Source organism: Pogona vitticeps, chromosome 3 (assembly GCF_051106095.1).
Source record: "Pogona vitticeps strain Pit_001003342236 chromosome 3, PviZW2.1, whole genome shotgun sequence".
NCBI classification, from domain to species: Eukaryota; Metazoa; Chordata; class Lepidosauria; order Squamata; family Agamidae; genus Pogona; species Pogona vitticeps.
Window position 1 is genome coordinate 6,216,018 of NC_135785.1, and position 16,833 is coordinate 6,232,850.

Consider the following 16,833-nt stretch of genomic DNA (forward strand, 5'->3'; position numbering starts at 1 on the left):
TTAATGTCACAACAACCCAACTAATACATCACCACAGTTAACACTGCCCACAGTTCTATTTTGGTTCACATTGATTGCCAGACTAAATAACGAGATTTTGCATTGCACTGAATCATGCCAAAAAGAATGCATGCCCTAGTGCTATCCCAGAAAGGTGCAGAACAGCTCTTAAAGGGGAAGAGTCGATCAGTCCAAGTAGAAGAACATGTGGACGCCCTCATTTGGCTTAATCCAAACTGTGCCACCGATGATCCATATATTGATCTACAGTATATGCATAGTGGACAGATTGTCAGTCTTCCTTTTTTTCTCCTACCGCCTTCAACGTTACCCAGCCTTATTGGCTTTTCCAGCAAACCTTGCCTCTTGGCTGCCAACCAGTGGTACTAAATTAGTCATTCCTCTGGTTGTTGCTTTCGTTCATCGTTCACTTCTTGGCTATTAGCCACAGGTGGCCAGAACCGAATAATTAACTAATTCAGTGATGAATTTGGTGTCCATGTATGAACGGCAGAGCCATGTTAATTTTAAAAATAGTGCAGTCCTATTCAGTTCTGCTGAGAAGTGAGCCTTAGGCACTCAGATAGGCCTGAGTCCTACGGTCACTGAGTTCCACTCGTTTCAGGGTAAGTATATACAAAAAAAAGTATTTTTTTTTTAAATTCTGGGTTCTGCAGGTCCTCTCGTGGTAATTGAGTGCAGAAGTCTGGTGCCACTCTTAAGCGAGTCAGCGGCCTGCCTTACATAGTGTTTTTCAAAGGTCATTAAACCTGGTGAAGTTGTGAGAAAGATGTCTTTTCTTTCTCCCCCTGATGGGTTGCCGGATTTCGTCCCAAGCTGCTAAACAATTGAAAATTCAGAGTTCAGGGGAGGTGTGGCTTGGCTTAAGAGGTTAAAAAATCCAGTCTCTCATTTCAAAGAAATAAAAAAAGGGGGGTTACCTGCAAGAGACGTTATAGTATTTAAGAAGATTACAGCTTGTTGCAAACTTTAAGACTGGGAGATTATTCAGAAAAGAAGGGGAATCCGAGAGGAGAGGAGGGAGAGAATGTTTGCGCTCACTGAATTTTTAATCCTTCTGATTCTCTCTCTCTTAATTGTACAGTTTCTGAAGCTGCAATGGATGCGCCAGAAGCTCCCGCCAGGACCGACTCCTCTTCCCATCATTGGCAATCTGTGGCATCTGGGCTTTGTGGTTAAGCAAGAGTCTCTCCTCAAGGTAATTCTGGGGGGGGGCAGCACTATTGGGAGCGGTACAGCTGGCGGAAAGGCAGAGTCCTTTTTAAAAGCCATTGCTTGCATAATTGATTGCAAAACTTCTCAAAGGAATTTGGTACTCCTACGCAGAGACTCAATTTAGCGACAGGCACTCTTTGTTAATTTTCTGTTACTTAAAAAAAGAGAGAGAGAAGAAAACGCTTAAGGTTGATGAAGGGCTATCATACCCAAAAGGATGTAAACGTTTTATTCTTTATTTATTTATTTCTTACTCTATTTTTGTATTGTAATTTGTTTGGAAGACTTATGTAATATTCTTGTGTTATTTTATTGCTCTTTATGTTATATTGGAAGCCGCCTAGAGTGGTCGTATAGACCAGATGGGCGGAATACAAATCAAATCAAATCAAATCAAATAAATAAATAAATAAACAAACAAACATTATCCCAAATATTAGTACTGGAAAAACAGGTTCCAGCAGATGAAGACATTGCTGTTCTTATGAAATGTGACCTCATTATCCCATTGTTTCCAGTAGCTTTTATTCTTTACCAGGCTCTGATTGAGGGAGATATCAAAAATTATTTGAAAATGATAATTGTGTTGCATGTGGACAGAGCTTGGAAGGGGCTCCTTTTTTAACAACATACATTCCTTTTTTTTTTTTTTTTTTTTTTGGGGATGCTGGGAGTTGTGATCCAAAAATGTAACTGGTTGAAGTGTGGTGGATAAACTGGTAGGCTCAAAGGTTTTATTCTACTCTGTAGATTTCCATGCAAGCTTGAACACGTGCAGTGTTTGTTAAAGTTTAATTAGGCATCCTTCAGTCTCGAAAGACTATGGTGACGTGCTCTGTGTGAAGGACTTGGGACAGCGTCTAGTGTGGCTGAGGAGGCCAATTCGAGAGTGACAATCTCTTCCACACTGAAGACAAATCCAATCTGCCCCCTGTCCAGCTCCCTGATTTTGCTGCTTTTCTGACTTCCTCTTTGCCTCGGCCTGCTGGACAAGGGTCTCTTCAAATTGGGAGAGCCCGCGATGCACTGCCTGCCTCCAGGCTGAACGCTCAGATATCAGGGTTTCCCATCTGTTGAGGTCTATTCCTAAGGCCTTCAGGTCCCGCTTGCAGATATTGTTTGTTAAAGTACTGTTGTTCATTATCATGGCATCAGATGAGTTGTATTGCACTAGGCACCAGTTGTGGTGTAATGGAGAGAGTGATGGACTCAGACAAAGGAGACTAAGGTTCAAAGGTGTGATCCGCCATGGAAGCGCACTGGATGGAACTGGCAAAGTTGTTCCTTAAAAAACTCGCTTCCTTTGAAAGCCCTGTTAGAGTCACTATGTGGTTTGAATGCCCATCACACACAAAGTCTGTTTTAAATCAAAGAGCACAGCTCATCCCTTTCTTGGGGCAACAGCGATTGCTAAATGGCAAACGTCACAGGAAATCCAATAGATGCAAACTCTAAAATGTTTCATCTACTAAAGAGGTAAACCATCTGACATTAAAAGCGCTAGGGAGCTGGCGTAGCGAAGGTGTGAACGCTCTACGAAGAAGAGGGTGAGGCCAAATCGTTGGATAAACCCGATGGAGACTAGGTCCTAAAACGACTTAAATTGCTATCTTCAAGGAAAAGTCTGCATGTTGTTTCATTTTTGCGTGCTGTTTCCCCTGACAACCTCAGATTTTTGCGCACCTGTCCCCTGTTGTGTGCTTTTCTGCATTCTCTATTCCGTATTGTACAGAACCACCCCCACCGCATGAATGATGGATGAACATTTTTTTGTTGTTGTTGTTTAAAGAGAACTGCCTCAAATTCAGCTCATTGAGTGGTTAAACTGCAGTACTGCAGTGAAGACTCTGCTCACAACCTGAGTTTAATCCCAGGGTCAGGTAGCTTGCTTGAGGTTGACTCAACCTTCCATCCTTCCGAGGTCAGTAAACTGAGTATGCAGCTTTGGCGGGGGTGGGGGAGTGCAGAACTAAATTGTAAACCACCCAGAGAGAGTTTTAAGCACTATGGGGTAGCATATAAGTAGGGCACTTTGCTTTTTGCTCTGTTTTATTCATAAAATAAGGATAAAATAATTTTTAAGGATCTGAATGGAAGAACACCAAATTAATGGGCTCCCCCTTCCAAGCCGAGGGTTTAACTGTTGAGAAGTCTGGAATTGAACCACAGTTTTGTGGTACTAAAATATGGTTTCCGTTTCTTTTATCTTTTACGTGACAGGCAGTACAATACGATTCTTGCCATGGCGCAGTATAGATCATGGAGAACTTGGTACGATTTGGTCTTGATAAGAATGTGTCTCCATAAAAAGAGTAAAAAGCAGTGGGGGGGAGTTGAATATGGGAGAATGCAATAACTGCAGAGTCATCTATTGCTACCAAAATTTTATTTATTTTATTTAAAATATTTTTAGCCTGCCTTTCTCCTTGAAAAGGACCCAAGGTGGCTTACAATATTGAAAGACAATATTTAAAGTTGAGAAGAATTATACAGTGACTGTTAACATCAATGAGAGACAATATTTAAACCAAAGAGCAATGAGTTCAAAAGAGGCAGTTTGCACCATTAAAAGGCAACATGAAAACTAAGAACAATAAGTATGCAAATATTAAAAAAGGAAAAACAAATATCACTCTGAGAAATGAAAAACATAAGTAGTACTAAAAATCCAGTCCAGGCAGTCATGCATAATAATAATCCATCTGAAAATCACACACAGAGATCGCTAGTTACTGAGGGAAGGCTTGTCTGAAGAGAAAGGTCTACTCTGTCACAAGAGGGCTGAAGTGTGTCCTAAGCCGAACCACTGAATCCAGATGTGAGGCAGAAGCTGCTCTCTTTCACATCCCTGATGTTCATTGCTGATACCACATTTAAGGGGAGGGTTTCCTGGTTCAAAATTTCCAGAACCCAAACTGTGATCCTTTAATCTCATAACTATTGTTGTCATCTTTTTTTTTTTAAAAAAAACTGTTTTAAAATGTCATTTTCTGTTCCTGGAATCTACTGATTTTGCAATAAAACAGGAAATAGGGGGACCCAACCTCACCATCAGCCCAAAACGTCTAAAATGAAACTGGAAATAGATTTCAAACCGTTCTCTGTTTGCCATTTTTTGTCCTGTTTGTTCCTTTTCAGGACTTGGGACAGCATTCTAGAATAATCCCACTTAAAAGAAAAATGCCCTCAAGATTTGGGTTTCAACTTACTTTTGCAGATGCAACTGAATGGTTTTCCTAATCGACATTTATCCACTTTCTAGTTGAAAGACACCTACGGGAACATTTTCACCATGTGGATGGGGCAGACACCTGTGGTCGTGCTTAATGGATATGAAGCAGTCAAAGAGGGCCTTGTCACATACTCAGAAGAGACCTCAGGAAGAGCCAAGTCTCCCTTGGTGACAGATCTAATGGGTGAAAAAGGTAAATGCTGATATCATTCTGAGGTGTGACACTAAAATCACTCTCTAGCACCCCTTTTCTGAACAGCTTTGATGCCTTGGTTTATTTAGCTTTGTTGTTGTTTAGTCGTTAAGTCATGTCCTGCTCTTTATGACCCCATGGACCAGAGCACGCCAGGCCCTCCTCTCTTCCACAGCTTCATGGAGTTGGGTCAAATTCATGTTGGTTGCTTCGATGACACTGTCCAACCATCTCGTCCTCTGTCGTCCCAATCTCCTCTTGCCCTCACACTTTCCAAACATCAGGGTCTTTTCCAGGGAGTCTTCTCTTCTTATGAGATGGCCAAAGGATCTGTCCTTCCAGTGAGCACTCAGGGTTGATTTCCTTCAGAACGGATAGGTTTGTTCTCCTTGCAGTCCAGGGGACTCTCAAGAGCCTCCTCCAGCACCGCAATTCAAAAGCATCAATTCTTCGGCGGTCAGCCTTCTTTCTGGTCCAGCTCTCACTTCCATACATCACTACTGGAAAAACCATAGCTTTGACTATGCAGACATTTGTCGGCAAGGTGATGTCTCTGCTTTTTAAGATGCTATCTAGGTTTGTCATCATATTTAGCTTTGGCTCCATAGATTTTCAAGGCAGACACTCAACAAGAGTATCAACATCCTTGGACGGGAACTCACAGAAGGGGATGTTCTGCCTCCAGAAACTCCACCTATCCAGTGAGACCCAAGTCTGGCCATTGCCATGACTTACAGGTAGAAGTTACTGACATGGACTGTGACTCCCAAAATCTCCTAGGTAGCATCAAGGCTGATATTCTGTGAAGTGTAATCTAAAAAAAAATAACTTTTCCAAGTTTGCACATCATTGGATCTCTTTTTTATTATCTAAGAGCTTAGGGATACAGGCTTTTAGTTCATAAAAGGCCAAGAGATGGCTTGTATTTCTCTAAAACAATATAATTAGCTGGCACTGGTAGGTGACATCCAATTAGAGATGGTCACAAATTGCTTCTTGTTGAGTTGTCTAACGTTGTCAGTGTGGCACCACACATGCTACATTTACCCTGCCCTTACCCCCTGGCCAGCTCACTCACTCACTACTCAGCGTGTGCTGCTCTTTGTTTGGTCTTCCAGTCCTAGCAGGAGCCCGGACTTCCCTTCTCCGCCTCCTCCAGCAGCTGCCCACTCAAGGGCTGTGCTGCCGGAATCCTTTCCCCACTTCCTTGACTGAGTGGGCAGCTGCTGGAGGAGGCGGAGAAGGGAAGTCCGGGCTCCTGCCAGGACTGGAAGATCACGTCAGCGTGTGAAGATATTGATTGCGATATGAAAATATCGACTGACATAAAGCAAGGTTTCTCTTTGTACCACAGGCATTTTTGTTACAAGTGGCCATACCTGGAAGCAACAGAAACGCTTTGTCATGACAACCTTGAGAAATCTTGGGGTAGGAAAGAAAGACTTGGAAAACCGGGTACAAATGGAAGCTCACAAACTGCTGAAGCTGATAGCAAGCAAACAAGGTACACAGCCCAACAAACAGCTTTGTTTGTTTGCTTTTTGGGTTTTTTTTGTTTGTTTATTTACTTAGTGGCTGAAATTCAGGAATAAGTCACAGTTTGAATCTTCCCATCTGAATCAATGTAAAAAGTAGAAGAGCTGAATCAGCAAATCCCTACTGATTCAGGGGGGCTCCTGAACTTTAGCCACTATATTTCCAGACTTTCTTTCCACTAAATAGCTGAGCAGGTTGGACAGGTCAGTGCTTTAGGTCTCTCCAGCTGTGGAGCCAGAGGTTGGGAGTTTGATTCCCCCACTGTGTGCCTCCTGCGAGTAGAGCCAGCCTGGGTGTCCTTGGGCAAGCTGCACAGTCCCAGGGTGCCCCCTGGAGGAAGGGAATAGGAAACCACTTCTGTTTATTCTTTACCTGGAAAACCCTGAATAAAAGGGATTATTTGTTTGCTTGTCTGCCTGCCTGCCTGCCTATCTACTTGCTTACTTACTTACTGGTACTTACTTACAGTACTAGCACATCATCATGATCATCATCATCATCATCAACAACAACAATAATGATGATGATGATGATCATGATCATGATCATGATGTGCTAGTAAGTACCCTGTTTCCCCGAAAATAAAGGACTTCTGAATTAGTGACTATATGAGGCTCCAAATTACACTAATGTACTTCAGCAGGCATAAAATTTGATTGATTGATTGATTGATTGATTGATTGATTGATTGATTGATTGATTGATTGATTGATTGATTGATTGATTGATTGGACTTCTAGACTGCCCATCTGACCCATGGTCACTCTGCGTGGTGTACAACAATAAAAGAGACCATATAAAAAAGAAAAGCATAAAGACATCATAAAGCTAAAACATAGTAAAGCTAAAATTAGTAAAACTGAACATGCCCTTAGATTTTGGTCAGTACAATTTTTTTTCTTTCTTGTTATCTGTAAACTCTTCTTTCTGTTGTTGTTTAATGCAACATGCATAGGCACATCTAGTATTTTCTTGCATCTACAGGATCCTCCTTTGAACCCAAGATTCCCATCGTCCGTACTGTGGGTAACGTCATATGTTCTTTTGTGTTTGGTGACCCCTTTCCTCAGGACGATGACTCTTTCAACAAACTGATAAAAGCCGTCTATCTCCTTCTCTTTGTGCCTTTTACTTTCTGGGGCAGGGTGAGCTCCCTTCTGTTGTCATTACTTTAAATGTTTTTCTGATATCATTCATAAATTTAGACCAACGGTGCTGGAAACAAGTTACCTTTTTTCTTGGTTTAACCTATGTTGATTTCAATGGTCACAATTTCCTTACTTTTAGTAATACAGTTAACATCATGTTTTTGGTTTTAATCAAAAGCTTTTTCTCATTTGGAAATTCCTCTGCATTTTGAAATGTAGGAACAGATAGACATAAAATACTAGGGAATGAAATTCTGCCCTACTAAATAAATTTTACTCAAAATTGGAAAGCTGGGATTATTTGCAAAGGCCTTCCCTAAGCACAACCATTTACATCCAGAGGTAATCTGGTAATAAATCTCTTCATAGGGGAGGGTTCACGTATTTCATCTTCCTTTCTCCCTTTGTGTCAGAGGTTGAATTTGCTACAAATTTCCGCAAATACTAAACACAATTTTCAAACATCTAATAACATTCCTGAAATTAAAGTATCCTAAGAAACTGAAGCCAGTAGTTTTCAGTTTTGTGACTTTTGCATGGAGAGGTTTTTAATTTTTTAAGAAATTGGTTTCTATGAAGAAATTTCTGAGATGCGATTTCTATACATTCCCAATCACTGTATTTTTCAGTAATCCTTTCCATGGTAAATCTATATTAAAGTGACAAATTTACAGGATAAAATGAAAGCATCATTTCTAAGCACTGGCCTAAATAGACGAATATTGTGAGCTAGGATAAGACTGCTTTTTATTTAATATTTTCAATTGCCTTTTTTGGAAGATAAATCTACAACCCATCTAGACATGTCACATTGTTCTGAAAAACGGTGAGCTATCGGCTCCATCTTATTAATGTTTCCTCCACATGTCAGTCAAGCTTTCTTGAAGGATCATTGGAGGACATTTTCCCTCCCTTCCGTTTCATTTCTCACCCACAGTTGTACGATGCTTGCCCGACTGTTATGAGTCACATGAAAGGACTTTATCGGGAGGTCTTCAAGAGCAATGCCTTCATTCACAACCTAGTGAGAGAGAAAATGCAAAGCCACAAGGAAAGATGGAGAAGAGGCCAGGAAAATCATGATCTCATTGATTTCTATCTTGACCAAATTGCCAAGGTAACGGAATGATTTCCCCCTAGTTTTCTTGTCATTATCCACTGAGGCACAACTTACACCATAGCAAATTTGTCCGTTCTTAAAATGTCATAATCCTCCTAATCCATTCTGGGTTTCAGTCGGATGTTCACAAGAGCTATCTAGGTGTCGAACCCCAGCCAGCATGAGCTGTTCTGGAAACTGTCGTTCAAAAAATAATTTCTCCAACTTCTGAGTGTGACAAAGAAAAAGACTGCAGGAACTGACTTTTGTCTATTATGAAATAAATATTTGTTCCCATGAGCTTCACAGCTGTTTTTAGCAACTTTTTAAAATGACATGTGATTAAACATTTTAAGCCTAAAATCCTTTGGAGTACCTTTTATTATTATTTTTTAATTAAAATTAAACTGATTTTCTGGTGTTTCTTAACGCATTTGACCTGCAGAGCAAAGATGATCCATCATCCACATTCAATGAAGAAAACTTGGTTCAAACAGCTGTTGACCTTTTAATTGGAGGGATAGAGACTGTAGCCAACACCCTGTGCTGGGGGCTGTGCTATCTGCTAAAATATCCAGATGTTCAAGGTGGGTACCAGCTGGTAGGAAATGTGTGTTCTTTAGAAAATAAAGAAGAAAAAGTTGCACACTGGCCTGATCCAAATATTTTAGTCATGCCAGATCAAAAATGCCTCTTTTTGATGGAGTTACCATCTTGGTAGATCAGAGGTATGCCGCAGATGTAATGTATCTTGAGAGAGGGCCTTCTCAGTGGCTGTCCTAGGCTTTAGAATCCACTGTCCGAGAAGCCATGTTGGCCCCCTCCTTCTTGATCTTCCATTGTTAGGCAAATACTTTCCTTTTCAGGCAAGCTTTTAAGCAATAATTTGGGGGGGGGGGAATCCCAAGAATGCTATAATTATTAAAATTAAAGAGTTTAAAGTGGTTTTTAAACGTTTTTTAAATTGTTTTTTATCTTCGTTTTAATAACATAGGTTAAACTGCTTTTAATAAAGGTTTCACAGCATTTTAAAACTGGATTATTAAATAGTATTAATTGTGAGCCACTTGGGATCCCCTATGAGGGGAAAGGTGGCAGATAGATAGATAGATAGATAGATAGATAGATAGATAGATAGATAGATAGATAGATAGATAGATAGATAGATAGATAGATAGATAGGTAGGTAGGTAGGTAGGTAGGTAGGTAGGTAGGTAGGTAGGTAGGTAGGTAGGTAGGTAGGTAGGTAGGTAGGTAGGTAGGTAGGTAGGTAGGTAGGTAGGTAGGTAGGTAGGTAGGTAGGTAGGTAGGTAGGTAGGTAGGTAGGTAGGTAGGGAGAGAGAGAGAGAGAGAGAGAGAGAGAGAGAGAGGGAGGGAGGGAGGGAGGGAGGGAAGGAAGGAAGGAAGGAAGGAAGGAAGGAAGGAAGGAAGGAAGGAAGGAAGGAAGGAAGGAAGGAAGGAAGGAAGGAAGGAAGGAAGGAAGGAAGGAAGGAAGGAAGGAAGGAAGGAAGGAAGGAAGGATTCAGCTATTAAGCCAAGCTAGTTGAATGTAGACTAGACTCTGCTACTGAGGGCTGAAGAAGGAAACGGGGCCCACACACACAATTAGAAAAGGGGGAAAGAACAACTTCTGTTTATATTAAATCAAGACAATTATTTATCTCTAGAAAAGATCCAGAATGAAATAGATGCTGTTATGGGACGCTCTCAAATCATCACTTATGAGGACCGGGTCAAACTACCATACACCAATGCTGTGCTTCATGAGACGTTGCGCTTTTCGTCCGTGACAGGCATCGCAACCATGCGGTGCTGCTTGAAGAATATGACTCTGCTGGGATTTCCTATTGCTAAGGTATCAGACCACTCCCTGTCCTAAACAAGGGTATTAGCACCATGATAAGAGCTGGAATAGCACCAATCGGGAGCTGGGATTCCTTGCAAAATATGGGCATGTCATCCTCATACTCACAACATTATAAAACATAATGATCAAGTCAGTTCTGACTCATGGTGGCCCTTTCAGGGTTTCCTAGCCATAGAAGACACAGAAGTGGTTGACCATTCCCTTCTTCTGGGCACACCTGGGATGGTGCAGCTGGCCCAAGGCCACCCAGGCTGGCTCTTTCTCCCTAGAAGCCCAGTGGGGAATTGAACTCTCTACCTCTTGCCTCCACAGCTGGATAGATACCTAAACCACTGCGCTATCCAGCCAGCTCATAACATGGTAGCCTTAAACTAAAGACCTGTTTGGCCGATCGTTCTGTTTTCCCCAGCCTTATATTTTACTTAGAGATGAAAAATGTATGGAAATCTTGAAGGGGGGCTATTTTGTCCCAGCTTTAGAAGGAGAAGAGGCCTTTTCGCAATTGACCACATGCCTAAAAGCTGGGTGGCTGTGTTCTCCCCCGATTCTCTTCCAGTTATTATATTGTTTATTTTTAATATTGTAGGCTGTCCTGGGTTCTCGTGAGGAGAAAGGTGAAGTATACATGTTTTACATGAATAATAGAGTAATGATGTCGTGAGAAACTGAAATATATGCAGTCTTTGTTTTCTTGTCAAACTTAACTCTCTGTTTTAGCGAGATAAAGTGCTTAAATCAGAACTTAGCATGTGGAATATGGTACCATTTGGCCTGTGTGTGAAATTAAAAGCCTTTGTTTTACACAAGCAAACCTGCATCATGCACTAAAGGGACAGCTGTGCCCAAAATTTTGAAATCCAGAAGCAATCCCCCACCCCACTCGTGGTCCTCTTATGAGCTTATCAGCAATCTCTAGGTGCAGAAATACATCCTCAATTTGACTGTTGCTTATTTTTCTCTAAAGGTAAAGGTTCCCCTTGACAATTTTTGTCCAGTTGTGTTCGACTCTAGGGGGCGGTGCTCATCCCCGTTTCCAAGCCATAGAGCCAGCGTTTTGTCTGAAGACAATCCTCCGTGGTCACGTGGCCAGTGCGACTTAGACACGGAACGCTGTTACCTTCCCACCGAGGTGGTCCCTATTTATCTACTTGCCTTTTTACATGCTTTTGAACTGCTAGATTGGCAGGAGCTGGGACATGCAAAGGGAGCTCACTCCGTCACGTGGATTCGATCTTACGACTGCTGGTCTTCTGACCCTGCAACACACAAAGGCTTCTGCGGTTTAGCCTGCAGCGCCACCACATCCCTATTTTTCTCTAGCTCTATAGATTTTCTCTCACATACAAAGCTTTATATACACAGTTCTGGGTGTTTTGAGTGAGTAAAACCTTAGCCACTGCCTTCATGTTTTATGCGGTCCATTCCAGGGGGTGCCCTTTTTTGCCCTCCCAGACTTGCATTGCTTGAGAGACCGGTCTTTTGAAACCTTTGTATGCCAGATCCTGCAACAGGCCCTGCCGACGGGCTCAAGCTTCCAAGATTGCGTTTACCTTCCAAAAAGGATACTTCTTTGTGTTATTTATTTCTTTTCCCCCTAAATTTCTCTCTGTTTCTCTTTTTTTGAGGGGTAGTATTCACATGTCTGTCAGCAAACAAGTTCTTCAGGAAAGCTAACCATGCCAGAACGTTCTCTTATGCATTATAGCCACCAAAAGATAATGTTTTTATTCAACTGGCTAGCCACCTTGAAGAGCTGTGTAAAAAAAACCATACAAGCAAGTGACGAAGTTCACTCCCTTCCTGTTTGGGTTTCCCTGGGTGAATATGCTTTAACGGATCACATAGGAGTCAGCAGAGAGTGTGAAGGACATTGCCAGTTAGCACCTTGTTAATTAAGGTGGCTGTACTGCAGCCATCCAAATTTGCAGGAGGCAGAGTTACTGTAGAGCGGGTGGTTCCCAGCCTTGGGTCTCCAGACATTTTTTGGACTGCAACTCCCAGAAGCCCTTGCCTGAACAGCTAATGGTGAAGGCTTCTGGGAGTTGTAGTCCAAGAACATTGGGAACTGACACCCCCCAAGTGCTCTTTTGCTTCCTCTCACCCTATTTAAACTAGGAAGCTGGGAGAGTCAGTTTCTGGTCACCTGTTGCATTGGCTCACCGTCTGAATCGATGAGAATGCGTTTGATGGGTGGAAAAAATAAGACGTCCCAGAGGTGGAAGTATGGATTGGGGGCGGAATGAAAAATAAGGTGAAACTGTAACATTTCAGTCCCAGAGCATTCTGCGCATCAGTGTATTAACATAGTCTCACCCTCTGTTAACTTTTTCCCCTCCACATTTTCTTCCCCCTTCCAGGGAACTTTCATATTACCCAACAAGCACTCTGTGCTATATGACCCAGACTGCTGGGAAACTCCTTGGAAGTTCAACCCTGGACACTTCCTTGATTCAGAGGGGAACTTTGTGAACAACGATGCATTCATTCCTTATGCAATAGGTAATTCATTAACCGACGCCACCTCTCTCCCCAGAGTGCAAGCACTGAACAGCGTTACATCTCGTGACATTACCTGGGAATGTGCAGTTGTTACCGACGGAAGCAGCTTTCCCTTGAGGTGACCTCAGAAGCATTTTCCTTTCGATACAGTCAACCGCTGATAAGAAAGGATTTGGGTTTTTATTTTTAAATTCGTCAAAATGGCCAAAGAAACTGTGACTCCCTCATATTGCCGCTCACAGCTTCTGGAAAGCTCGCATGGAGACAGTCAGAGTTCAGAGATGTTCCTTTTGGGACTACAGTTTGCACAATCCTCCATCCAAGATAGCGAGATAGCTTTGAAAAATGAACTTCTTCCAGCTTTGGATTGCCCTTCTTCTGACAGACAATCCTCAGCTTAGCACTTGATCATGTTTGGTACCTTGTTGCCACAGATGCGGTTGACAGTGGTCTGGAAAGCAGTTATTTTTAAAAATTATTTGGTTTTATTTTATTTTATTGGAAAGAGAGTTTAAAATTTGATACGGGCGGAGGATACCTCTCAATGCTGTCACAGATTTTTTTTTATTTTATATTTTTGCCTCACACCACTGCTGATCCCACACAGAAGAAAAGTGTATGACCAGAAATCACTACCACAAATGTATTGTCTTCACCACCTTCAGCTCTGAAAAAGGGATCCATTTCAGAGATCTCAGCCTTGATCCAATAATCCATGGACCAGGAAATGAGCTTTCTTCTTGAGTGGACCCCTTTCTCACCTACCTTCTTTCCCACACGACGACCACTCTGGACCCCCCAATTTCTGCTTCAATAAGCAGGCTTGCCAAACCAGTTTCTAATAATATTTCGACCAGGAAACTGTCTCTCATACTGGTCACAAACTAGGATATCAAGCTAGGATCCCCTTGTAACCTATGAACCTGTACAAAGACTGTACGTTGATTCAGGTTCAATAGCAAGCCAGAATCACATGTCTATTCACACACTTGTTCCTCCCTTCACACACCCCATTTCGGGTTATTGCTTCCCACACAGACCCTCTTTTATCATTTTATCTGGATCGCTGTTTGCACATGCTCTCCGAAGTGAGCCAGACTGAATCTGGACTCCAGAACTATGGTTTCCAGAAGCAATAAGCAAATCTGTCTATTTCAGTTTCTTAGTCCTCCCTCACCCCCACCCCATACCATCCCTGCATTTATTCAGTTTGGCTGGAAGGCTCAGAATTTTTCAGTTTTAAAAGTAGGGTTCTTCCCAAAATTTCAAAAACTTTTTTTCCTAAAAGAAAAAAAATCTGGATAAAAATTTGTATGCATTTTTGTGCATTTTTCCTAATCTATGCATTTTGCATATTATACATGTTTGGAAGCAATTTCCTTCTTCAGCCTTATTTGCAGAGTATATCTGTTCACGCTTTGGGTGATCCGGTTTCATTGGCCACAGGTGGCTGCGGTTAAGTGGATCAGCGGACACTGATTCTGCAGATGGGGGGGGGAGAAAAAAACCAAAGCTAAATTATGAAAATATTGAGGCAACTGAAAGGCTAAGCAATTTAGTTTTTTCATTTGGTTGGTTGGTTGGTTGGTTGGTTTTTGTTATAGATGCAGAAACAAAGCAACATGGGTACACTTGTAAAAACTGCTCCAGGGTTTGCATGTACTTTTAAAGTTGCATGTGAACTTTCAGGCATAGCCGAGTTTAGATTTGCATGTGAGTCCACAATTGTGAAATTGAATCAATCTGTCTCCAGTTGTCGGTGTCCACAGTAGGAAAAACATACTTGTGGGTTTTTCAAGGATACTTGTGAATGAAAACCCTGACTGTCTACATGTATAGCTTTGTGCCCCTCCAGTAGCCAATGGTCACTGTTTTAAGGGAGAAAAGAGATAGCAGAATACAAAATGTTTAAGAGGAAGGATATAAGAATATACCTGCTCTAACATAGGCCGACTTAGTAAAGAATGATCTTACAGTGTCACAGTAAGATTTAGCTTGGAAATGGGTTCTTTATGCTGCCCTCTTTTTTAAAAAAGGTTTAGTAGAAAGAGCTTTGTAGAATTCCCCCCCCCCATGTTATTTTATTTTACCGTTTAGAATTATATAATTTCTCAGTGTTAAGAAATAGATTTTCTTCCACAAACCTGATGAGATTTAATCTGAAGAAAAGCTTTGCTTCAGAACATCCCCTCCATTGAGATGCTCTTAAAGTAAAGTAAAATTCATTACAGAGTACATTTTACTTCATCATAGAATCAGTTTTTGTTGTTGTTTAGTCGTTAAGTCGTGTCCGACTCTTCGTGACCCCATGGACCAGAGCACGCCAGGCCCTCCTGTCTTCCACTGCCTCCCGGAGTTGTGTCAATTTCATGTTGGTCACTTCGGTGACTCTGTCCAACCATCTCATCCTTTGTCGTTCCCTTCTCCTCTTGCCTTCACACTTTCCTAACATCAAGGTCTTTTCCAGGGAGTCTTCTCTTCTCATGAGATGGCGAAAGTATTGGAGCCTCAGCTTCAGGATCTGTCCTTCCAGTGAGCACTCAGGGTTGATTTCCTTCAGAACGGATAGGTTTGTTCTCCATGCAGTCCAGGGGACTCTCAAGAGCCTCCTCCAGCACCACAATTCAAAACACCCCCTTTCTTTGGTAGAAGCAACTAAAGCGACAGCTGGACCAGCTGGCTGTGAGAATATGAGGGAAATTAACAACTAAGATCTAAATCCCTTAAATCACAAAGGGCTTAGTCCTCTTGCAATAAACAATAACTTTGCCCAAGGCAAAGTTAATCATGAGGAGACCATCAGGAAGAGGGTGGTGATTAAATGTTTCCTCCTTCAAATAAAACTTACAGATCTTACAGGAAATCTTATTGAAGTAAATACCAAGTTTAGCAGCTAGCTACCTGCTAAACAACAAACCATAACAACTAAAAAACAAAATCTGCAAGAGCGACAGGGTGCCATTGGAATGCACTCCTCCTGTTTTAAATCCTCAGGTAACTCAAAAATAATTCTGTCCTCCTGCAGGTCGCCGCGCTTGCTTGGGGGAGCCATTAGCTCAAACTGAGCTCTTCGTTTTCTTTGCTAATTTGCTTCATGCCTTCAAGTTCCAGCTGCCCGATGGAATAAAGGATGTCAGCCTCGAAAGCATCGTGGGAGGTACACGAGAGCCGCGTCCATTTGAGATCCTGGCCATTCCTCATTAGCCTGCCTGCCTCCCAGACATTTCTGGAGGCCGTTGGCGGCCATTGGCAGACAAAATTTTGGAAATATCTCAAACAACTATCGACACACAACCGATGACACAACATGGGTCTAGAAATGGAAATTAGGCCCTGCTGCAAATCTACATGGTGACCTTGTGGCCACATCTCGTCTGGCAACACAATTGCAGGCCTCAACTACGTCACCCACAACATCACAGACACGTTTACTTGTTCATTTTGCCCACAGTGCCTGTCAGCACTCCACGTAGGACAAACAGGACAGTTTTTAGAGAATTAATGGGCATAAAGCTAACATGGGAAGTTGGAAAATGCAAACATCTGTTTCAGTACATTTCAATCTCTCAGGACACTTGGTAAAGGACTTACAAGTGACTAGGACAGAGAAAAATAATTACAGAACAAGACTGGAAAGAGAGATGGATGAGAAAAGATGCATACCTAGATTCCACAATGCATTGAAAGGATTAAATGTCAACCAGTAATTCTTAGTACACTATAAATTAACATACAGCTCTCCCTACAATCATGTATATGGACGAGACTCTGGGAACAGATCAACTGCAGCTAGATTGTACAAGTTAATGGACTCTTGATGGAGGGTTCTGCCACAACCAGGCGATCTTTTGAAACCAGCCTTCTCTTTGTTAATAATTTGTGACAACAATCTTATTGCCACCTTGCAAATTTATCTCTTGTGCCTAACTTGTATATATCCTGTGGTGTTGCTTTACTGTAATATGTCTGAAGAAGGGGATGTATCCATGAATACTCACAATGAAATACGACAGTCTTTTAAGA

At 41.8% G+C, this 16,833-nt stretch overlaps 1 protein-coding gene across 1 annotated transcript; it reads left to right on the forward strand.

Moving 5' to 3' along the window:
• Positions 1 to 678: 678 nt before the first annotated feature.
• Positions 679 to 16,833, forward strand: LOC110088883 (cytochrome P450 2F2). Its single transcript, XM_072996314.2, has 9 exons — positions 679 to 1,219; positions 4,499 to 4,661; positions 6,016 to 6,165; positions 7,182 to 7,342; positions 8,283 to 8,462; positions 8,890 to 9,031; positions 10,112 to 10,299; positions 12,669 to 12,810; positions 15,836 to 16,833. Exons 1-9 carry the CDS (start codon positions 1,049 to 1,051, stop codon positions 16,012 to 16,014), a joined length of 1,476 nt encoding a protein of 491 aa, XP_072852415.2. The 5' UTR covers positions 679 to 1,048; the 3' UTR covers positions 16,015 to 16,833.

Coding starts and splice junctions, on each gene's coding strand:
- LOC110088883 (XM_072996314.2), top strand. CDS start 1,049: ATGTTTGCGCTCACTGAATTTTTAATCCTTCTGATTCTCTCTCTCTTA. Junction 7,343..8,282: donor CTTTTACTTTCTGGGGCAGG/GTGAGCTCCCTT, acceptor TCTCACCCACAG/TTGTACGATGCTTGCCCGAC. Junction 12,811..15,835: donor ATTCATTCCTTATGCAATAG/GTAATTCATTAA, acceptor GTCCTCCTGCAG/GTCGCCGCGCTTGCTTGGGG.